General features: G+C 40.3%; 1 protein-coding gene across 2 annotated transcripts; it reads left to right on the top strand.

Annotated features, from left to right (window-relative positions):
• The first annotated feature begins 1,013 nt into the window (after positions 1-1,013).
• On the top strand, positions 1,014-25,063 carry LOC109484030 (sodium/potassium-transporting ATPase subunit alpha-3-like). 2 transcript variants are annotated; one of them, XM_019787202.1, is made up of 24 exons: positions 1,014-1,136; positions 5,217-5,390; positions 5,622-5,681; positions 5,928-6,131; positions 7,337-7,450; positions 7,904-8,038; positions 8,347-8,464; positions 8,736-8,888; positions 9,414-9,529; positions 10,044-10,242; positions 10,842-10,953; positions 11,691-11,823; positions 12,400-12,592; positions 12,792-12,967; positions 13,505-13,641; positions 14,001-14,218; positions 15,273-15,374; positions 16,153-16,307; positions 17,648-17,917; positions 18,427-18,557; positions 19,796-19,897; positions 20,358-20,449; positions 22,285-22,328; positions 23,055-23,074. In XM_019787202.1, exons 1-23 carry the CDS (start codon positions 1,107-1,109, stop codon positions 22,311-22,313), a joined length of 3,153 nt encoding a protein of 1,050 aa, XP_019642761.1. In that variant the 5' UTR covers positions 1,014-1,106; the 3' UTR covers positions 22,314-22,328; positions 23,055-23,074. The 2 variants fall into 2 exon arrangements, with proteins under 2 accessions (XP_019642761.1, XP_019642760.1); XM_019787201.1 differs by lacking the exon at positions 22,285-22,328 and having other exon boundaries at positions 23,055-25,063.

A 25,063-nucleotide genomic window follows, 5' to 3' on the forward strand; every position in this document is an offset into this window, starting at 1 on the left:
AGCTGTTCAGGGCAAAATATGAGCATTTTGCAGTTGATTCTGAATTTTTATTTTATTTGCAAATCAGAAAAAAATGAAGCGGGCGAATCCGTTAACCAAGAAATTAAATTGGTGTGGCCTTATAGTGGAGTTCACTGTAACCTTGAAATGAGACATTTAATAGTGATCACTAGTATCTCTCTCACTCTGGCATCTGGAGGCGAAGGGCCCGTATAATAAAATAATGTTAGTCTCCAGAGGAGTTGGCCGGCCATAGAGGATCATAGAGGGTCCAGCTTGCCTGCCGGCCAACTCCTCTGGCCAATGATGAGTTCCCCTTAGCCGATTTCTACTATTTATTCTGCCTGCAAAGGAGTCTGGTGGAGACTAGAATAATGTCAGCCTTACTGTATTAAGACTCTTCCACACTTTTCTACCTGTTGACTAATATCCAAGTAGATGCTACGGTGGCAAGACAGTTCAAGCCAATGGATACTGTGTTGCCACCGTAGCATCTGCTTGGAGATTACCTGCTGCCACTGCTTTCAATATCATATCAAAGAGTTTGGTTCATCCAAGGAGCTTTCATCGGTTCATCTATTAACTTTAATATTAACGTTAATACCATGTGCAAATACATTTGTGTAATCTCCAAGCGGATGGCAACAAAAGCATTACAGTTGGAACTGGACATCTAGGAATCTAGAGAGAGTCGGTCGTCTGGGCGGCTCTCTCTAGATCTCTCTAGGACTCTCTCTAGATCTCTAGATGACTAGTAGCCTCTACCAGGCTTCAGGAGGCGGCTAGAAAAAGTAGAAATCGGCTAAATAGAAAGATAGCATGCCGGGGGAGTTGGTCTGCTAGAGAGAACAGTTTGCTGCTCCCCAGACCAACTCCCTGGCATGCTATCTCTCTATTTGGCCGATTTCTACTCCTTCCAGCCGCCTCCCGAAGCCTGGTAGAGGCTAGATGGCTAGTTCCCTCCGACACGCTTTGCCTCCAGACATCTGCTTGAAGTTTGCCCTGACGTCATCTGACCCACAAGCCTCTGCGCCCGGGGTCCGCGGTGATTGGCAGGTCCGTGTCACGTGCTCACGCGTCACATCTCGCCCTTGTTCTAGGGAAAGATGGCGTCTCCCATGAAGGAGGAGGATCCGGTACGTTCTTTTTCCTTTTTTAGATATTTATTACGGGCATGTTTGGTCAGATTACCTTCATGAGAAACTAGTGAATGTGACCGCTGATCGTTTTTGCCGGTAAAGGTTCGTTGGTTCGCGTATGGTAGCGACGCCGGTAAAGTGGGCGGTGGCGAAAGCAAATATGTCGGCCAGCGTTGGTCGGGTCACCTTCATACATGACACAAAATCGCATGTTAACCCCGTCATTCGTTGGGTTAAATGTCCTAGTTCTCGGTAACTATTGTTATAATTTATCCGTGCAATAGTCAACGGAAGAGACTCTCATATGGCACAATTTCAGGTATGAAAGTCTTAAATTGGGGGTTTGGATGTCGTGCCATGCTCTGTTGCATATCCATGCATGGAGGGAAAGATGTCCGCCAGGCCTTCGATTCTCGTGTTTTTCCAAGGTCATTCCATTCCGGTCATGACACAACGGCCATGGACATGTCTTTGGGTTGCTAGATAGTTGTATTCGTGTAAAGGATACGGACTTGAAGTTGTTTTTGCATTTGTTCAGTTAAAAGCCTGAACAAACAGTCCTGAAGCCATTTTTTTGAGGCGCGTTGTCTGTGAGGTCACCGGGTACGCATGCCCAGATGAAGACATGTCTTTTGATTTAAAACGCAGCATTTGCCTCATTCATAATTAATCAGCACTGCATTATGTAAATGGTTTATTTTTTTCATAAATCCATGAACTACAGGTAGTACATTAACCAAACCTACTTAGTTACTAAGTATGTAGAAAGGTTTGGGGCCTTTTATACAAGCACATGGTTTGCAGCATGTCTATTTAGCACATGTATATTTGTTCAGTTACATAACCCTAACACACTACATGTCAGTTTGCTTAGAAAGGTCATAAGTTGAAGAATTTGTAAAGTCTTCAAGCTCAATTTTTGGATTAAACAGTGTTTTTTTGTGAAGGCATGATATATGTATTGGCAAATATTCAGAAGAATCAGTGCTTTATCTGAAACTTGCATTCCATGAGTTTTCTTCGAGTTAATGAATTAACATAATACTGGGATGATAAAGGGGATTTACGCTTGTCTGTGGCCTCTCAAGAAAATTTCTACTGTACCCAAAAAGAGTAGGAAGCAGTCTCAGGGCTATTGCACTGTCATGATGATCTGTCACTGAGTGTAACTTTCTAATGTATAATCATTAACTTACTGAAAGGCAAGAAGAAAATGCAGTCCCCTCAAGCTTGTGGGGTTGTGTGGTGTAACGGCAGAGCATTCGGCTCAGAACCCAGAGGTCCTGGGTTTGAGTCCTGCCAAGTCACCAACCTTGTGCTCTTGGGAAAGGCACTTCACACGACATTCCTCACTTCGCTCAGGTGAAAATGAGTATGCCAGAATGATCATTATCATGATCGTTGGCATTGAAGGAAAACCAAACCAAAGCTTTTGTATTCATGACCACCGAGGCTAGTACTAGAGATTATTTCGTATTTTGTTTTACATGGTCCCTCATTATCTACGAACTAATCTAGCAAGTATTCCTGATGGAATTCTGCTTGTAATTCATATGCTAATCACAATGTTAGTGGTTATTCCACCTGCTTCTTGGGTGACCCAGCAGCAAAACTGCTTGGCTGAAGAGTAGAAAAGCAGGGTAGTTTCACCTTGGTTGGTACTTTGTAGAAGCTTAGTTGAGTTTCGTTCACCAGCATTTTGAGTACAAACTACCCTTTGTGGATAAATCACCAAGATTCGTCATGTGTTTCAAGTGATTTGTGGGCAATACTAGTATTCTATTCTTGTCAGTAATTTTGTTACGTGTACTTGCTACAAGAAGAGTACTATGCACCAAGCTTGACATGTACATGCTTGTAATTAGCATATGTAATTAATCATGCAGTGTCTAATCTAATCAAGGAAGAATTTAGTAAGTTATATAATTATTCACATCTTTTCAGAACATAATTAACATTTATCATACAAAATGTACTGAAAAAAATATACACCCAAGGGTAAAGCACATTTACCCTTGAAGACATTATGCAGTGTTGCCCTTTTGACCTCATTTTTATGCTTGAACAGCTGAATACACGTGAAATTTGCATGTGCGTTTCACGAAAACTGCAGTCTTTTCATTTTATCTTCATATTTTGCTACTCAAAGACAATACAGAATTTCTGTTTGGAATTTGTTAAACTCAAAGTGAACTGTTGAAGATTATGTATTAAAGCACCAAGAGGTTTTGCATTATTTGGAAATGATTGTACCATCCAGTGTTAAACCTGCACACATTTTTGTAATAAAAAAGGTGGTGATTTTTGGTCTAGATTGACATAAGTTTTGGCTTATGCATTCACCCAAATGCACTGCAAAATTAGGTGCCTAGATCCATAAGAATCTGTCTGGACAGTGGCTATATCTTAATCTAGTTAGTAGACATCCTTCCATATCGAGAGATGATGGTAGCACTCTAGTCTAGGGCTATATTTAATCTAATTATCACTGACTAATGATCCTTAAATTGCAGATGGTTGGTCTGTATGGCAAAAACCACCACAGTCCATGTCTCTCAATTAGAAATTCCCGTTGTTTGCTGGAATTTCTTTCATACTTCAAGTAACCAATGTGAATGAACTTCAAGATCCCTGACCAGCAAGGGAAACACAAAGCTGTATGAGTCTATGACTAGATAACATCAGGCTTTTAGCTAGGATTTTTTTGTTGCATGTCCACATTTTTAATTGTGTGCTATGCACACCGAAGTCGCGTGGTGTGCGACACAATTACAAGCTTTTTAGGGGGCTTTTTGAAATTCGTAATGCTCTCAAACACTACTTCTTTCATTTTGAGGTGCACATTTTGAGGAATACAGACTGCAGCCAAGTTTTTCCTTTGTTACATCAGTTTTGTATATATATAGTAAGGCTGAAGGGAGGCATGTGTGCATGGCAGGGGTTGGGAGTGGGAAAAATAGGGTGTCTTTAGGGTGTCCTACCAAAAAAGTAGGGTGTCCAAATTCTTATTTTCAGTGCAGGGCGTCCAAAAGACACCCAAGACACTCCCTAGCTAAAAGCCTGTGTCATCCATGTGGGTGGAAAACTTGGAGCAGGAAATTTACATTGTATTTGACCTGCAGACCCTATCCGTAGCATTTGCTTTTCTCAGAAAAGTACAGTGACTTCCTGTATGACAAGTTTGGAAAGTCCAGAGTTTAGAAGCCACTTGCCTGCTTGTAGACTGGGGACTAACTTCATGGCTACAGAGAAGTTAACATGTTCATTAAACAAAGGAACGATTTATGACAACAATTTTTATGATTTTATGAGAGAGTTTGTTTGCAGATCTTGCCAACATACCATAGTAACCACTATGCTAAGCTGATAGTAACTAATATTTCAAGATAGAAGAATAGAACACCATATCATCGTGTTGCAATATATGTTTATGGGCACAGAATGTCAAGGACTTGAAGGGTAAAATGTAAGATAGAAAGTTTTTTTTTTAATGTCTTAAAATGAAGGTAGAAAGACATGAATATGAGAAAGTTCAGAGAAAGTTTTAACTGATTGTTCATCTCATGAAAATGTCATCAAAGTTATACCATGTGGGCAAATTGCGTTATGAATGCTTATTAATAGGACTTACAAAATGTAGAACCATTCTGACTGTTAACTTGTTTGTCACGGGGTGAAGAAAAATCAACGCCATGGCCAGTATTTGTATCTGTATAACCGGTCAAACCACCCGTTGGCATAACATACCAGCTGGTGTGACCTTCTGATTAGTCAACTGCAGGAGGACAATACAAGTCCTCCAAAACACACAGACTTCACATTTCTTTGGTATAAACTATAATGAAAGAAAAACATTGGTCCTATGTTTGAATTTTAGTCTCTTTATAAATTATGTATGTGTACCTGAGTAACATAAAAGCTTAACAGTTATCTCTGAATTTTGCAGTTTGAATCTTCATTGACGATTAAATGCAAATATTTGTGAAGCTGACTGGAATTTTGAATACTTGGTAACAGTCTTGCTATCAAGAAAGGATGGGGAAATTAAAGCTGTTTCATATCTTTTTTTGGTTACAGCAAAGGACAGATAGCTATCGTGTTGCAGTTACGCCTGCAGTTCCCGACGATGGCCGAAATCCAGACGGGACCCCGAAGCCCGCCTCCGGCAAAGGCAAGGGCAAGGGCAAGGGCAAGGAGACCGAAAAGGACAAGAAGGAGAAGCTGGAAGATCTGAAACAGGAGATGGAAATGGTATGTGAAAAGTGACTTGTCTCTTGATGCTCATGCACTACTCTTTTCTCCTTCTTTTGTTGTACAGCGTGCTCTAGGAGAACTGGTGTTTTTAAAAGTACAATTAGAAGTGCAATAGACAGAACAGAGTGAACTAAAGTTAAGGAATATACATGTAGTAGAAAGAACTGACGATGTTGTATGTTATATACAAATTTTGTGCTGAAATATAACAAACTCTCTTTATTGTAGGATGACCACAAGATCCCTGTGGAGGAACTCTGTGCAAGATACAACACCAGCACAGAAGTTGTAAGTATATTAAAGCATACTAAATTTTTCTGTCCTAATGTATTACCTGCATGTACATGTGTTGTCATATTGATACTGTGACTTTCCAAACTTTCACAGGTAGCTACATCTTCTGCATTTATTAAAAAATTCCAAATCTCTCCTGTAGCTGCTGTTTCAACAACATATACATGTAGCAACAGCAAATTTTGCAAGTTAATTTGCTGCACAGCAATGTGTAACCATATTGCTCTAATCTTCTTTCAGGGCTTGACCAGGGCCATGGCTCAGGAAGTGTTTGAACGCGACGGACCAAACTGTCTAACTCCACCTCCAAAAACACCGGAATGGGTCAAGTTCTGTAAGCAGCTGTTTGGAGGTTTCTCCACCCTGCTGTGGATCGGAGCCATTCTCTGTTTCTTGGCTTATGGCATCCAGAAGGCAACGCAGGATGAAGTCCAAGATGACAATGTAAGCTATATTTTGGCAATAAATAATGCAATATTAATATAGGTTTATTGCAAATTCCCGCCCGAAGGGTAATTGCAAATATAAAGATAAAAGAACATTCAAACAGAGTACAAAAATAACTTCAAAATCTACATGACAAAAGGTAATTGTCTGAAAAGATAGCTATGTCTAAAACTATGTCTGATAAAGTATTAATTGTCTGGGCTCAGTATAATCTCTTGTGTCTTGTTGAATTTTACCTCTTAGATATCTATTATTAGTGATTTACCATGTTTTGCACTGCTGTATCCAGTGTTCTAGACAGCCTGAATTTTTTTTTGTAAATTGTAGTAGGCATGCTCAGCAGTATAATCTAAACACGGATAGTGAGTGAGTGAGTGATGCTCCCCTATTAAAATTTAGAAATCTCGACCCCCTGGAGCACTATTTGCTGCATTTGGAGTGCTAAAATTTGCCGGTAGACTAAGCTTAGTTTAATGACGTCTTGTGTCACCTGTGTGGATACAAATTACTGAGGATATTCAGTGTTAGAGATACCCATTTGCAGAGAAATTTTGATTGTCGCAGAAGTAATTTGCAGACTGAATAAATCAAGCTAGGGGTTCAATTGTGTCAGTATAATTATTCAAGTTGCATGTAAAATGTTTGCCAACATATAAGATTTAGTGTGTATTTGCAGAAAGTATTTCAGAATTGCAGAACAGAATTTTGACATTCTGCAATATTGCAGAACTAGTGGTGCATACCGGTTCAATGTACTCGGATCCTTGTAAGAATGTTTAGGTTCAAGTCCAAAAAAAACTAAAAGTCAAGAACCAAGTCCGGACTTATTACCATAAAAGACCATTTCACATACCCCTTTTCTTTCCAAACCACCTAAAACCTTCCGTAGATTGCAAAATCTTTGCTGCAAAATGAAGAAAACATAAATGCCATTGGGCATCGTCAAGTGTCGCCCTCCATGTTATGTGGCCAAAGTTTCACTCAGATAACATTGCAAGGTTGCCAACATGCAATTTTGTATATGCCAAAATATATGTATGTGTATATGCCATGGGTTTAGGTCCGGACTCATAACTGAACCTAAACCTCTGGACTTGAATCCGGACCTGAACCTAAATGTTGGTTTAGGTATGCAGCACTATGCAGAACACTGAAAAAAGTATTTCTACCGCTGATATTTATTGATCTCTCCCACCCCTCAGCTGTACCTGGGAGTTGTGTTGGCCGTGGTGGTTATTGTGACCGGCTGCTTCTCGTACTACCAGGAAGCTAAGAGCTCCAAAATCATGGACAGCTTCAAAGGCATGGTTCCTGAGGTAAGAAAGTCTGTAATAGTGGGGAATCAGATTAGTCATATGACACTCCAACCCTTTTTGAATTCTACAATAGACGTTAATGTCAGTTAACCACACACTGTACTTTTATGTTCACTGTTTTCACTGTCACCTCTGTACTGTAAACTTATCATTACACTTAACAAATAATTCCTGGACTTTCTTGTTCCTGCACCTGTCGTCACCGTGAATGTATAGTTCCGTGAACATGTCCATATTTCTCAGACGGTGAAATTTTGCTACTGTGAACATAAGTGAATTACAGTATAATCTGTGTAGCTAGTAGCTTTGATACGTTCAGTAGCTGCCTAGTGTCCACATTTTATTGTCTTGTTGCAATCTCAATTAAGTTAATCTATGTAAGTGATATAACTAATGGGCATAGTTTTGTGTTCCTCTTTTCACTGATTTGCAATTTTAATTTTTGTTTTCTAGCAAGCTTTGGTTATTCGGAGTGGAGAGCCCCTTAGCGTGGACACTGAAAACGTCGTGGTGGGAGACCTTGTTCAACTGAAGGGCGGAGATCGTATTCCTGCTGACGTCCGTATTATCGAGGCCCGTGGATTTAAGGTGAGAAACATCATGCACTGTTCAAGCTTTGCCGTTCAATGGCATTGAGAGATGTACTTTCATACATGCTGCAGTACATATCTGGAACAGTCTCCCAGACAATGCGGTCAGCCTAATCACTGACAACAACCTCCAGTCATTTAAACAAGAGTACACTGGCATCTTCTTTCCACCATCAGGACTTCTACATGTAGCTAGAACCTTGCAGTTGCTGTAAACCAATGATTAGCCAGGATTGTTTCAACCCAGGCAATGTAAAAAAAATTCTTAATGAATCTTAACTAATAACTGTCATTGTTTTCCCACAGGTTGACAACTCTTCACTCACTGGAGAATCCGAGCCCCAGAGTCGGTCTCCTGAATTCACCAACGACAACCCCTTGGAGACAAGAAATATCGCCTTCTTCTCCACCTTCGCTGTGGAAGGTAAAGAATTCTGTGACAACTTTTGAATCATCACTCTTTTTATCTGATATCTAGTTCAAGTTTTAACAAAATCTTCTAATGATTTTAAGGAATGTTGTGCAATAACTGTTATGTGTCCAATGACTTGGGCTCTCTGTCTTTTTCTTATTTGCAAATAAAGAATGATTTTACTACATGTACCCTGTCTTTCCCTGTCAGTGCTTGAAATATGCAATTCCAAATATTTTGATTTGCGCTATGAAACATAAGTTTCTCTCTTTATTACCTCCAGGCAATGCAAAGGGTATTGTGATCAACACCGGTGACCAAACTGTGATGGGCCGTATCGCCATCCTGGCCAGTGGACTGGACGTAGGAGACACCCCGATTGCCAAAGAGATCGCCCATTTCATCCACATCATCACCGGCGTAGCCGTGTTCCTGGGTGGGTTCATTTGTTTATTTGATAAGACCTCCACCAGTGAGTTTATACAATCATATGCTGCAATTTTCTTCCTGGAGTCATAAAAGTTACAAATACATGTCATTACAAACCTATTAACACATTAAACGTACATACACTTGCCTTAACACTCCAGGGCTGGAAATACTGGGTGCATGTGCACCTTAGTGCAACCAAATTTGGAGCTGTGCACCCAATTTATTTTCTGTTGGTGCACCAGTGCACCCAAATATATCGGTTTACGTATGTAAAGATGTTAAATGTATAGTAGTGTCCAGCCTATTCTTAATATCTAAGGATCAATGAAATAATAAAATCATTGTTATAGTACATTTATTTAGAAATGAAACATAATTAGTTTTTGCTGACATTCTACTTATTGTATTTTATATGGTGCACCCAAAACATTTTTTGTACGCCCAATTTTTTTAGTTTGGGTCCACCAGTGCACCTATTACCCAAAACAATTTCGAGACCTGACCTATAACTGTTACTTTGTCCCCTTAGGTGTGACCTTCTTTATCATTGCTGTGAGCTTGGGATATGAGTTACTGGATGCTGTCGTGTTCCTCATCGGTATCATCGTCGCCAATGTGCCCGAGGGTCTGCTGGCTACAGTGACGGTACGATTATTTCTTTGTCCTTTATTTCAGGCATCCATGGCCCATATAAAAGAAAACATACAAATAGAAATACACATAGCAACAACAGTTAAAGATATGACTATTGCTTAAGAATCTGTTGAGGAAGATTACATCGGATTTGAGAACAGATTGGATGATGTTATTTCAGGAGTTGTACAGAAGTGATATGAAAGATCTATTAATTCCTCCTTCAGTTTGATAGAATGGAAACGGACACTTTTAGGGGTTTTGTAAGTATGTTTTTTAAGTAAAAAGTAAAAAAAGGACTTGCCACAATCAATTTCACTAAATGTTGAGTTTGTAATGTGGTGTAGCTTTCATGGCGTATTATTTTCTAATTTTTGCTCCTGACCTAAGTGTACTTAAAAGAACCCAACACACATTGAAAAGAGTAGGGTTGACTTTGAAGTACAAAATGTATCATGCTTCACCTCAGTTGATCATGCACTGCTTTACCTTTCTCAGTATTCACAGTTACATTCTACTGTTGCAGGTATGTCTCACACTGACCGCAAAGAGAATGGCAAAGAAGAACTGCCTGGTTCGTAACCTGGAGGCTGTGGAAACGCTGGGCAGCACGTCCACCATCTGCTCCGACAAGACCGGGACCCTGACACAGAACCGGATGACCGTGGCCCACATGTGGTTCGACAACCAGATCGCAGACGCAGATACCACAGAAGATCAGTCCGGTAGGAACTTCAACATTGCTTTACACTTGATACTTACCTGCATACCTGCAAACCATCTTTGGATTGGTAGGCTTTAGCCTGTGGGTCCTGATCTTCCCTCCAGTTTGTACTTGAGATGTACATAATATTGGCCCAGGTCTTATCCAGTCGGTTTTTAAACTCATTGACTGTTTTCGCTTCCACTACTGCTTGTGGCAAAGAATTCCAGTCCTTCACAGTTCTAACGCTGAATGACTGTCCTCTGACCCTCTTCTTAGCTAGTGGTACTTTGAGTTTATACTTGTGCCCTCTTGTCGAGCTATCAGCTATACTTGATAATCTTTATCTGCTTTTTTGCCTCCAATGGGCCATGGCAAAGTAAACTACACACATGACGATGATTTAAAGTTAATGGTAGCTCACTCTAAGTCTGATGTTGTGGCTGCGTTCAACATCTAGTGTGGCTTATCAGCCTGATTTTGACAGTTTGGGCACAAGACAGTCTGTGATTGTGCATACACTATGGTACTTAAAATTTGCGTTCGGACTCTTAAAACCTTTTCAATCGCAGAACAGTCTGGATGTCTGAGTCTCTAAACAATGTTTACAACTACTTACAGGTGCTTCATACGACAAGAACAACCCAACCTGGCTCTCCCTGGCTCGCGTCGCTGCTCTCTGTAACAGGGCTGCGTTCAAGGCTGACCAGGAGGGAGTGCCTATCCTTAAGAGGTAATATCAAATATCAATAAGCCCACAATCTGCAATTTTGCATCGTTAAGTTGAGAAGGTTGTAATATAGAGGCTTGTGTATTTGCAGAAAGTGTTTCCAAATTATAGAACCAAATTTTGACTCGTCTTCATTATTGCAGAATGTTGAAAGAAAGTATTTCTACCGCTGGATACGATAATGCTTTTTGTATGAATTCAAATCTTAACCATCAACCCTACCACAGTGTCTTCAATCTTAGCGGTATCACTAACTTGTCCTCCTGCTAAATGTAATTGTAATCTAATTGTTTGTTCATTTAGAAGAACTGAATTCACTTCTATCAATAATAAACATTACATATAATATGATATTGCTTATTTTATGAAAGTAAATCTCACAGCAATTTTCTTCAAAGTTTAAAGTTAAAACTTCGGGTCGAACACAAAGAAGTTCTCTTACCTAGAGCTTTCGACCAGTCACTCTGGTCTTCCATATTAGACTGACCCAGTGAGGCTTGTTACGTGGCAAGTTTGAACTTGTAACTACCAACACAGATGAACCTACTAGTAATTTTTCTTCAATCTTACTTAGTGGTGTGTGCTTAATGTCCTCTGAAGGAATGTTTTATTGTGCATTAAATTAAGAAGTAGTGAATTCGATTCTATCAGATTTTGCACATGTAGTTATGACAAGCTACTTGCAATCACAATACATAATTTTATTTTTTGACATGTGTTTAATGTGAATCCATTTCCAGGGAAACAAGTGGAGATGCTTCTGAATCGGCTCTGCTGAAGTGCGTGGAACTTTCCTTGGGCGGGGTGACTGCCATGAGGGCAAAGAATGAGAAGATCGCTGAGATTCCATTCAACTCAACCAACAAATACCAGGTACAACATCCTGTGTGAACTACATTTGTGTCAACAGTTGATGAAGAAAATTAAATTGTTCTCCAACTCAAAAACGAAATCAACTCACCCAAAATTTTCGACTGAATCGCTCAGTCTTCATCAGCTTTATGATCCAAGTGCTGTGGACACGTGACTTTTAGGCATGCTAGTATCAACTTTGGAACAATCTTCCGGAGGCAATAGCTACGATAAGAGAGACAAGAAGTAGTTCAAATGATAAGTTCATTCTTTCCTCAGCGCAAAACTGACAGCATTTCGTCGTGGCAGTCTGGCTTCTAATGCTGAGTGAAAAACAGCAGCATTACATGCATTTGTGCGAAGTCACTTTGAATTTTGGTGTCTGTAGGGTGACTATGCCTAAAAACTCAAGCAACAGGATATGATTTTGGAAACGGTCAGACGTTTCAGGTAGCATCCACCACCTTTCGTCAGTGACACTGGAGAGTTTTCAGAAAAGCAGGGTGACTTTCTGGCTTTAGCAAGTGATAACAAGGTTATTTTGCGTCTCTAGCCTTGCCATAAATGCCTAATAATTCCTTCTCATCTATTCTTCAGCTTTCCATCCACACACAAGAAGATCAGAGTGACCAGCGCTACCTGCTGGTGATGAAGGGAGCTCCGGAGCGCATCCTGGACCGCTGCACCACCATCATGCTGGAGGGCAAAGAGGCTCCCATGGATGACGACATGCGCGAGGCCTTCAACAACGCCTACCTGGAACTGGGAGGGCTGGGAGAGCGTGTGCTTGGTATGATTCAAGTTTCCAGAGTATGTCTCAGATGTATGGATCTATTTTTCAGACATCCCTGGGCACACACATTTAAAAATACAGTCGTGAAAACAAACACACAATTATATACAAAGAGACAAAGATCCTGGGTGAAACCAAACCTTGCATAGTCCACAGTTTAAAAACTTACCTTTCTTGTGCGATTTTTGCTGCCCAGGTTTCTGCCACTACTTCCTCCCCGAGGACAAATTCCCCCGAGGGTACGAGTTTGACACCGAAGACGTGAACTTCCCGCTGGAGGGATTCTGCTTCGTGGGCCTGATGTCCATGATCGACCCGCCCCGTGCCGCCGTGCCAGACGCTGTCGGAAAGTGCCGTAGCGCCGGTATCAAGGTAGGAACTCCGACAAAATGACTCTTGCACCTTAACGCACCGTTTGGTATCAAAATAGCCCCGTACCATCTCTGCTAAAACTGCTTAATAGGGACAAATGACATGTTTAACGGCTAAACCAACCACAATCTCCAATGTTTATATTACCCCTTGTATTATTTTAACTCTTTGTAATATTTTAAGTTATCTGTGGAAGCGAGTTGTGTGTGTCTTTAATGTATGTAAGTCAAACGTTTTTCAGCCAGAAGTCTGCAATGTTTTATAGAAATTCATTCATTCATTCATGAACTCAAAGGATGACTCTCATTTTGTCCTTGATTTCAGACAGCTGTGTTTTATATATGGTTTCTCTAAGATGAAGAGTCAATAGAACAAGCACCTACAGTTTTGCACTGGCATTGAAAATTCTGAAATGTATTGCGCGGCTTCATGTAACACAAGTGATTTTATATAATACACGTTTAAGCTTTGAGAACTATTTTTCATTATCATTGGTGTATTGCTTTGCAAACAAAGATATTCTGTTGTCTATTATAGGTAATCATGGTGACTGGCGACCATCCCATCACAGCCAAGGCCATTGCCAAGGGCGTGGGAATCATCTCGGAGGGTAATGAGACGGTGGAGGACATCGCAGCTCGTCTTGGCATCCCTGAAAATGAGGTGGACCCAAAGTACGTCAGAGAATCGCCTTGTCACTGTACTAGTATAGCAGGGCTCGAAATTCATTTTAGGGAATAGGTGCACTGGTGCATCCAACCTAAAAAAATTGGTGTACCCAAATTTTTTTGGGTGCACCATTTCAAATAATCTTAAAGATTTTATAACTTTTCTGACACCTACATGTCAAGAATATGTTGTATACCAGTATACATTTAATATCTTTACATATGTAAACCTTTAAAAATGTTTGGGTGCACTGGTGCATCCATAGAAAAAAAGTTAGGTGCTCAGCTCCACATTTGGGTGCACATGTACCCAGTAATTCAAGCCCTGTTCACCAACCTGATGAAATTATTTCTGTGCTTTCCAGAGAGGCGCATGCGTGTGTCGTCCACGGAAGTGAGCTGAGGGACATGACATCGGAGGACCTGGACGCAGTACTGAATAACCACACCGAGATCGTGTTTGCCCGCACGTCCCCCCAGCAGAAGCTGATCATCGTGGAGGGCTGCCAGCGTGCGGGACAGATCGTGGCCGTGACTGGGGACGGTGTGAACGACTCGCCTGCCCTCAAGAAGGCCGATATCGGTCAGTAAACAATGCTGTTATTTCATATTTTGTTTGTACAACTCCTCAAATAACATCATCCAATCTGTTCTCAAATCCGATGTAATCTTCCGCAACAGATTCTTCTGCAATATCTGGGTCCATCTGTACTCATAGTCATATTTTTAACTATTGTTAGTATGTGTATTTCTATTTCTATGTTTTATTTTATCTATATGGGTCAAGAAGGCTGATATCGGTTAGTAAAGACATGTTTTGTTCACAGCCTTGAGACTTTGCAGGGCTCGAAATTCATTCTTGGGAATAGGTGCACTGGTCACCCAAAAAATTGGGTACACAAAAATGTTTGGGTGCACCATATAAGATTAAATAAGTAGAATGTTAGCCAAAACTATTTATGTTTCATTTCTAATAGAGAAAAGTACTATATCAATGATTTCATTACTTTTCCCACACCTAGATGTGAAGAATATGTCGTATACTACTATACATTTAACATCTTTACATACGTAAACCTACAAAAATATTTGGGTGCACTATTGCACCCACAGAAAAAAAATAGACCCCATTTTTGTACCTGATTTTGAAAGACATATTAATTGCTACATTAGACAATCTGAGATTTGAAACCTATGGTTTAGGTTTCATATTTAATGAAAGTGGATTGAATTTTTACCTACAAGACCTAAAGTACCTATTTTGGCCTCCAAAAGTTTCACAGTCCAACCTGTTAACACCAAACACTATGTAATGTTACCCGTTTTCCCGTATGTATAATTGTTGACTTATGAATGTCAGCCCAGCTTACTGTAAGTCAGTGTAATATATAGTAGAGGGGATTCATTCCTCAAGCTAACCGACATCTTGCACACACAGTCGTCCCTCAGTAAGACATCTGGAGCCACATAGTTCCTGTTTAGAACTTTTATTCAGCCTGTCACACAACCGGTTTCGCCTGTGTGGCTTCTTCAAGTGTACAGACACTAAATAAGTAAGTAAGTCAGTGTAATGTACTGTTGCATTTTAAATGAATAGATAAACATCAAAAGGCTGACTGAGGTGTCCAATCTTACAGGTGTGGCCATGGGTATTGCTGGAAGTGACGTGAGCAAGCAAGCTGCTGACATGATTCTGTTGGACGACAACTTCGCATCCATTGTGACAGGAGTAGAGGAGGGTGAGCAACCTTGATTTTCAGTTAACATAGGATGTTAATTTTTTAACTTCTAGATGTAAGTGTACTTTTTTGAACCAGGTTGCCCAGTGGACAACCTACAGCAAAAATTAGGTTGCCCATCAGAATTTTTGACAATATTTTTAACAGCCTTTAGTTAACTGATACTAGCAATAGCCATTCATACCTAAAATTTAAAAGCATCTGCTGGATACAGTGGTTCAAGCCAAGTGGACATGATTTGGGGGGGGGGGCATTCTAAGTAAAATTTGGTTGCCCGGGGCAACTGGGCAACCATGTATTTTGCACACTGTCAATGCTAAAGGTTGCACTGTTGATATTAGCTGGTAGTCTTGGGTGTCTTGTAATCTGTCATGGGCTGTTAACTTAAAGAACTGGGAGGAATCTATAATTCATATAAAATGTTTAGGCAATGGCAAACTGAACATTTATCTGTACCTTCTACCTGACCACTTTCATGGTTGTAACTTGTATATGTCATATACTTTTTACAATGTTTTTTTTTTCCTCTTAATGCCCACGATCATGATAATGGTCATTCTGGCATACTCATTAACACCTGAATGAAGTGGGGAAAGTTGTTTAAAGTGCCTTTCCTAATGATACATTGTTGGTGAAATGGCAGGATTCGAACCCGGGACCTCTTGATCCTGAGCTGAATGCTCTGCCCTTACACCCCACTACCCTACTGGATGCCTATATTAAAGCAGAATTCGGACTAGCGGCCATCATTTGTAACCCTTCTTATGTCTTCCTGCAGGGCGTCTCATCTTCGACAACTTGAAGAAGTCCATTGCCTACACCCTGACCAGTAATATTCCAGAGATCACCCCCTTCCTGTTGTTCATCCTTGCCGACATTCCCCTGCCCCTGGGAACTGTCACCATCCTCTGCATCGACTTGGGAACTGATCTGGTGAGTCTACATTTTGTATAGCAGACAAACTATGTAATTATGTTTCCAAATGTTTCAAAAAGAGAGAAGAAAGGGCAACTAACAGTAGATGATAGGTAGTATATAGTATTGTTATAATGTATACATTCGTAGCAATTAGCATTAGAATATAGCGTCCCAGTATGCAATACTCATGTTTTGCATACTGCGTGTCCTCTTGTGCATTTAGCCCATCTGGGCAAGAACAATAGTCATGCAATAAAGATTCATATCATATCATTAACTCCTTCGGTCAGTGAGTACATCTATGGAAAGCTGTCATTATTTTCCAGTTCATTTGTGAGGAGATGGCAAGAAATCGGCAATTTCTATATTAAAATTTACTACAAGACGTGGTGACGTCACACTCAAGTTTTGAACTTCTTTTATGCCACCTCCAATGCAGACAAATGCATGAATGGACAACAGGCATATTCATTTTCACAGGAAAGTGAGGAAAAAAGTTTCTTTCCTAAGAGCACAAGACTGGTGGCATGGCAGGGTTCGAACTCAGGACCTCTTGGTTCCGAGCTGACTACTTTTGGCAATTGTTATGGTATAGCCATGGTCATGTCTGTCTGCAAAGTATGTAACTAGTGCTGTGTACCAGTTTGCTGAACCGGTTCTGGACTTATTAAAAAAAAAAAAACATGTCACATACCCCTTTTCTTTTCAAACCACCTAAAACTTTCCATAGATGCAAAATCTGTGATGCAAAATGAAGAAAACATTCAATTTGCCATTGGGCATTGTCAGGTGTCGGCCGTAATGGTATGTGGCCCAAGTTAGCCCAAACAACGTTGCAAGGATGCCAACATGCAATTTTGTATATGCCATGGGTGTAGGTCCAGTCTTACGAGTCCGGAACTGAACCTAAACCTCTGGACTTGAATCGAGACCTGCACCTAAATGTGGGTTTAGGTACACAGCACTATATTTTTGAAGTCAGTCCCCTGCAGGCCTTCATGTGGCTGTGTAGTCCAATTCTCGACCTGCAGGTCCTACGGCAGGACGGGCATGTGAAGGTCTCTGCTGCTGTCGGCTGAGTGACTGCAGCCTTTCATCTTCGAACTCGAAGAAGAAGCCAACAACAACAACAACTATATGTGTTTAAAGTTAAAACTTTTGGTCCAACACAAAAAATTCTCTCACCTAGAGCTTTCGACCAGTCACTGTGGTCTTCCTCAGTAGACTGACCCAGGCTTGTCTCGTGGCCTCTTTGAAGTGTGACGTTTTTTGTGTTGGACCAAAAGTGTAACTTCCAACACAGATGAACTTTCATGATAACAACTATATGTAACCGTTGCTGCTCTTGTCTGCAGGTGCCCGCCATCTCTCTGGCCTACGAGGAAGCCGAGAGCGACATCATGAAGCGCAAGCCGCGCGACCCCAAGCACGACAGGCTGGTGAACGAGCGCCTCATCAGCATGGCCTACGGGCAGATCGGCTTCATGCAGGCCACCTCCGGCTTCTTCGTCTACTTCATCATCATGGCGGAGAACGGCTTCCTGCCCTGGAAACTGCTGGGCATCCGCGCCGACTGGGAGGACAGAACCATCAACGACTTGGAAGACTCCTACGGCCAGGAGTGGGTGAGTAAAAAAAAAAAAGCACCGGGTTCTTGTAGATTTGGCAAAGAGTGCCAAAGACATCAGAGAGATACAACTATGATTTTGTAACGTGTAAATAATGTCAGAAGCAATACAACTGCCTCAATTCCATTGTAAGACTGTGTAGCCGTGAACATTTTAGAACAATGTACATCTATGAACACAATTAAGCCTTCAGCTGCAATGTTCATCATTGATCAATAAACCATTTTTCATTTTTTTTTGATTGATTAGAAAAATGCTTAGTTTGTTCTTTGGGTGTAATTGATATTTTTTTGTTCGCTGTATACAAGCATAGCAATTGGAAGGAATTTTTTTTTAAATCACTCATTGTTTGAGTTTAAAATAAAAAGGCATGGCAAATTATAACGGACACATTGTAGTACCACAAAGGTACCAAAATTTATCCAGTAGTAGAGTTTGAATTTCCTGTGAGTATTGTTTACCTGGATGTCTAACCGTCATCAACGTTTTTATCTTGTTGGTTTCAGTCGTTTGCTCAGCGCAAGATTATTGAGTACACCTGCCACACGGCTTTCTTCGCTAGCATCGTGATTGTGCAATGGGCTGACGTGGTCATCTGCAAGACTCGCCGCAACTCACTCATCCACCAGGGAATGAGGTAAGCTCTTTTTGATTCACAAGTTTTTTGCTCCTAAATTTTCAGTTCAATTGCGGGCCATGAAATTGTCTCACGGGTTCAATCTTTGGCCATAATCCAAGTTTTCACAAATTTGCAGTATCGAAAATTGTTGACAGATATTGGCCATTCTAGAAATTGTTGCTTTATCAGGGTACTAGCTAGGATTTAATTTTAACGTAGTGGTACTGGCCACATGTCAAGGGAGCGAAGCTAAAAAAAGGGGCTATTTGAGGGATACCCAAAGGGAAAAAACGTTATTTCTAAGGTATGCACAATGTATCCTTGACTGGTAATTTTTCACATTTGATCTGATACAGTCACAATGCCCCTATGCTTTATTTAAAATTAGGGTGGGAGAGGGGGAAATTTAGTGTAGGGGGTCAAAATTATAGCGTAGGGGGTGAAAATTTTAGGGTAGGGGGCCCCTACGCTACCTGCGCTAGCTAGAACCCTGTTTATCATTATTGCTCAATTTTCTACTTTCCTTTTGACTTTGCCCCCATTTTCTGTTGTCAATTACAAAATGATTTTTTCCATTCCTCTTGAATTTTTATCATCATTATCATTGATCTGTTTTGCATACCATGTCTCCCTTTTTCTTCTCTCTCTTCTCCTGTTGTTGGTTCTTTCTTTCCAACAATCAACTGTTGAGCATCATTCATTCATTTGTGCCACAATTTTCTAAAAATACAGCAGGTATGTGTTTTTAAAGAAATAAGCCTTCCCTCCTGCTTCCAGCGCTATGGCTTATTTGATCTCTTGAAAGTTGACCCAGGCTGTTGGCTTTGCATTTAAACTGCATTGAATGTGGTTTGGCACTGCATTTTTTGAGATTAAAATATCTCCTAGCTTATGCCAGTGCCCTATGTATAAATTTATGTGAAGTTTTTAAAAGCAAGAAAAGAATGTGTCCTGGAGAAAAAGTTGTTGGCAGTCACCAAGACTTTTAGTAAGTTTGAAAACTGTCTGAAGCAATTGTTAAATGCTGTGAATTCCTTCAGCTTTCGGTGCTCTTTCAACCTTTGCACTGATTTCCTGGCTTGTTTGAGGTGTTATTCTAATTTGCCCAGGCAGTAACCTCAAATAAAGTACTAGTATGCACTGGTACCCCGACTGTGACATTGGGCTGAGACACTTTTTGGATTTTGAAAAGTTGAAGAGGCAGATACTGGAAATGATAGAATTTTTATTGATACTCTGTACCTTCTGTATCGCAGGAACAAGTGGCTGATCTTCGGTCTGTTTGTGGAGACCTCTCTGGCTGCCTTCCTGAGCTACTGCCCTGGACTGGACCAGGGTCTGCACATGTACCCTCTGGCGTAAGTACAGTAATCACCTCTTAGCTGTGTAACAGACACAAAAAGTGACAGATTATTCGGAAATTAAATGTCAGTGAATCGAGAGAATATAATGAACACCGGATTAAGATTAGGAACATATTTTTCCCTCTAAAATTGTAGTATTCTAAGTATTTGTTGCTCTGACACTTTCGTAAGATTCTATGATTGTTCAAAGCATACCTCCACCAGGGATGCTTTATAGTTCCTCTGTGAATAATTTTGTCAGGTGTCTAAATGATTCAAAAGCATTTTTAGCAGTAACTCCAAGCTTCAGTGCACAGTGAACCAGTCATAATTGACCTGATGGAGATGACAGATGGTCTTGAAACGTCAGCTCTTGTTAAACAAGTGGTTATGAATTAATAATGTTGCTCTTGATCTACATTTCCTGTTTAACTCCAAACTGGGTGCTACAGCTGATGTGTTTGTGTGTTTTCAGTGGATCCTGGTGGCTTCCGGCCTGGATTTACAGCTTCCTTATTTTCGTGTATGACGAGTGCCGTAGGTTCATCCTTCGCCGTAACCCTGGAGGTATGGTTTCATTTATTTCATCTCACTCCCAGCTTCTGTATCAATCGTGGAACGGGTCGTCCACTCAATTTCATATTAGGTCACACCAATTTAATTTGTTGGTTCACGGATTCGCCTGCTTCATTTCTTTCTGATTTGCAAAAAAAAAAAAACATTTCGGCCTCTGAATCAACTCCAAAATGGTCACGTTTTGGCCCCAGTTGTTACAGTTTTTTCATCTAGCAATGCTGTAGTTTGAAGTTCATTGTCTGAATTACGAACCAGCCAGGTATGTTGACTTCATGATTCCTATCATAGCATTTGCGGCTATCATAGGATGCCCAAATCTGTTTTTATTTTTTTTTTTCGCCCTGTCGCTTCATATTTTTCTGAAAAAATCTGAGAACCAACAAATCAAATTGGTGTGGCCTTAAGTACTCTTGGGCTGTCTGAAAGATAATGTTGGTATTCACCAGACACCAGCTATGCTGAACATGTGTTTGAATTTACAGTCAAACCTGCACAAGAAGACCACTAATAGAACCGATAAAATCTCGTCTATGTGGACAGGTGGTCACTATAGATTCTTAATGCATATGTCCATGGAAAAAATTTATCTTCGGGACCACCGAAAAGTGGTCACAATGGCCAGGTGGTCATTTTGCAGAGGTGGTCACTTGTACAGGTTTGGCTGTATGATGAGTAGGCAGTTTCTCTATGCAGCAACACAGGACTGACTCCGGGAAGACCAACATTGATATTTACATGTGCGGGCCAGGAGTGGCTTTTTAGAAGTTGCAGAGTTTGTGGTGTGATGCTTTGTGTGTGTCTGTTGCTTTTCTCCTCCTGACAGTGTCGGTGGTCTTTGTGTTGGGGCTCGAAATACTTTTTTTGTACTGGTGCAGGTAACACTGAAAAATTATGTGCACCAGACAAATTTTACCTGCACCACTCAGATTTTATGAAGTATGGATCGTCCTAAAAATTGTTCAGAAACAGTCAATGCAGAAAATAGAAATTCACACAGACCCTTATTTGTATATAAACCTAGTACATTGACCAGTGCAGGTTAGGTGCGGGTAGACATCAGAAATACCTGCACAGCTCCAATTTTACCTGCACTAACCTGCATATACCCAGTACATGGACCAGTGCAGGTTAGGTGCAGGTAGACATCAGAAATACCTGCACAGCCCCAATTTTACCTGCACTAACCTGCATATACCCAGTACATGGACCAGTGGAGGTTAGGTGCAGGTAGACGTCAGGAATACCTGCACAGCACTAACCTGCATATGCAGGTGGTATTTCGAGCCCTTTTGTGTGTGTTTGTGTGTGTGTAACTTCACGAACCTCACTATTGTTGTGTTGATGATGTGCCTGTGACCTGTGGTGGTCCTCTCTCAGGGCTCGAAATTAAAGCTGGTCCAATGGCCACTGACCACTAAAATTTAGGCTGGGACAACTAAAAAGACACTTTGGGACATTTTGGGGACAATAGAAAAATAATCAACATCAGAATGTCAGCCCTTCTTTTGTTTATCAGGCACACGTCCCGGCTTTTGGATCCGGAAAAGTCCCCCTGAATTTCCTGTCTATTCTGAAATTATAGTGCGCCTGGGAGTGAACATAAGCAAAATAAAGTTGACTTCAAGTTGAAGTCATACAATACTTCCCCTGAAAAACAGGTTCGGACGGTTCATCCTCACTTTGGGACAACTGAAATTTATTTTTGGCACAGTGCTGGGACAATAGGAAGAAAAGTTAATTTCGAGGCCTGCTCTCTGTGTGTGGCTTCTGTCGTACATGTCTGTACTCTGTCTTACTTGCTGCTGTGCTTTCCTCACCCTCACCAGGCTGGATAGAGAAGGAGACTTACTACTAAGATGTAGTATTGAAGGTAGCATTCATTCCTAGTGGTCTTCTCTTCTTTCTTACATTACTCGCAAGTCCAGAGCACCTCTGCATGTAGTTGACTCACATACAGCTGCATCAAGTTGTTACAAACATACATGTCTTCTGTGTATAGTGTAGCATGTGTTACCATACTTTTCCCCCAACATATTTTTCAGTATAGCTATATTTACTTCATTACTTGGTTCTTGGTAGTTGAGAATATTCTCCTTAGCGAGTTTGATTTACTGACTATTGCAGAGTTTGAGGAGTTTATATGGTACTATGGAACGGTATTTTGTTCCTATATTCTGCTGTTTAGAAGTAATCCTAAGTAAGGGTACTCACACAAGGGAAATTTGTGAGTTATAACCCCAATAGGAGTTAAACAATAGCCGGCTTGGATACATTACTATTGTATCATTTTATGTTTATGAATGCCACATTTATTCATATCAACTGCACTTGCATTTAAAATGCTAATAATCCTTAGTTAGCTGAGGCAAGATTACAGCATGTACATAAATACATAATATATATTGTACCATGAAAAGACTGCAACAACAAATCCACATGTTCAACTGTCCCTGACATCAGTGGGCCCCTCTCTGGCAATGAAGTCATTTCAGTATTATTGGCACATACATTAATCAGGCACAGAAACCCACTAACAGTCTCTGCGTTTCATCGAATGCAAATCACTTACGGTATCTTCTCATTTTTTTCCCTGCAGGCTTCGTAGAACGGGAGACATACTACTGATCCAGTCTTCTGGTTCTGCTACTGTTTTTAGTTATTATTAGTGCCATTAGGAAACAAGGAAAAATGGTGGTAGACAACTTAGAAGATTTGTCAGTAGTAACAAACTGGGTGAATGGTTCGCACATCAAAACATTCTTCTAACTCACCAGTAGGTTATCAAGAAGTAACAACAAGTGCTGATTGGGAAAAATGTCACTATTATTATATGCATGGATTAGGCATTTGTCAATGCGAGACGACGTTGCCTCTGTTGATTGGTTATACCTTTTTTACCATCCGCATTTCTTGTATTTATTGATAGATGTGTTGACATGCATGTAAAGAATTCAAGGAAGTTTATCTGGCAGTATAGTAGCTGACAGTGTTGTACAAGAAGAATTGCCATCAATATTTGGATGTTAATAATTCTTCAAACAATTCAGAATAGTTTATATAGATTTGTAGGTATTTAGCAACTTGTACTAGCTTTTTTTTCTTATTTTACTGTAAATTGTGTAAGTTTTGACAGTAGGAGCTAGGGACTACTGGAACCAGAATACCCACCATTCATACCAGTTGTGCATATGTACGATATATATTGTGTCTTGAACATTAGATATGCAGTTACAATTTTTTGAAGGCTATCTCACCAAATTACAGTGCATGGGAGTAGCAGTTTCGTCCTCCAAAAGTTTCCGCTTTGCTTTAATGTCCGATTACGGTAGAACCTGGCCTGTCTTCCATGGTCATGAAAAAGTCGATGTAAAAGCAGGCAGTAGAATTGTACGATATCCTCCAGAGATACAGCGAAGTGCAGCGGTTTGACTCCCTTTTCTGAAGAAAAGTGCAAATACGAAGTTCATACTTCCTCAAGACTTGAAACGTAACAGCTGAAAATCGACCACAGTCAGGTGTTCAGTGTCTCCTTCATCAGGACACAAGACTATAAAACGAGATTGCAATATTGTAATCAAAACTACAGATCAAACAAGCACATGGGAAATGTTGAGAGCTAGAGGCTTCTCTGCATGACTGATCTTCAACAGCCCTGTGTGCTACATTAGCCCAGAGCTTTTGGATGTATAACTCCTCAAATATCCAAGTATATACAAATAGGAAAGAAGAAATGTATCTAACAAAATCTATTCCATATTTCCTGATTACTATCTCACCCCACCCCCACCCCAAAAATAAGCCTTGGTGAACATGAAAGTATTTCATTGAATGGTTTTAGGATGCTTCCCTGTACAAATATCAGCTTTCCACCATATCAGCTTTTCATTTTTTTGTCTTCGCTATTGTAAAAAAGGACCACAAAATTAAAGACACGCAAGATATTATTAAGAACTTCGTTTAGTGAAGTAGTTTGAATCCAGGTGTGTGATATTTTAGTGCAAAGTTAAAATGTGCATGTTTGACAAAAGATGTACTTTATTGATGTTTGGTACAGTCAGGTCAGGAACTATGAATGCAGTATGAGAAAGTTGATGGTGAACTTGTGTACGTTTTCATCATTCTACTAACCTGCTATAAATGAGCATCATTATTTTCATGGCGTGAGTGTATACCAAATCTGTTCAAAACCCATTTCCCTACCTGATTGTGTTCAGTGTCTCATAATTCATAATTTTCTGGGTAATATTATGTACTCAAGACTTTATACCTGTTTATTCAGACATGCATTTTTTATGTTTTTAAATTGTGTTTGTTAATTCAGAAGTGCATCTATTTTTAACACTGAATGTACTGTACAACCACTAGTTTTGTTTTTAAATAATTCCAATGTTGATCTACCCTCTGACCATGCTGCAACCAATCCCTTGCAGTGTTCCTTCATGTGTGCATGTGTTCAGAGCGTTAGATCACGCCAATGTTGTTATATCAGTTCCTGAAAAGCCATGTCTTGTTGGAGACCTGGGTTTGTTTAACCATGTTGTTAGTGTAATGAGTGAATGCCATCACACAATCTTACACAGACCATCAATAAAGAATGTCTTTTTA

The sequence above is a fragment of the Branchiostoma belcheri genome, unplaced genomic scaffold (genome assembly GCF_001625305.1).
Source record: "Branchiostoma belcheri isolate BF01 breed outbred unplaced genomic scaffold, Haploidv18h27 scaffold68, whole genome shotgun sequence".
Lineage (NCBI taxonomy): Eukaryota > Metazoa > Chordata > Leptocardii > Amphioxiformes > Branchiostomatidae > Branchiostoma > Branchiostoma belcheri.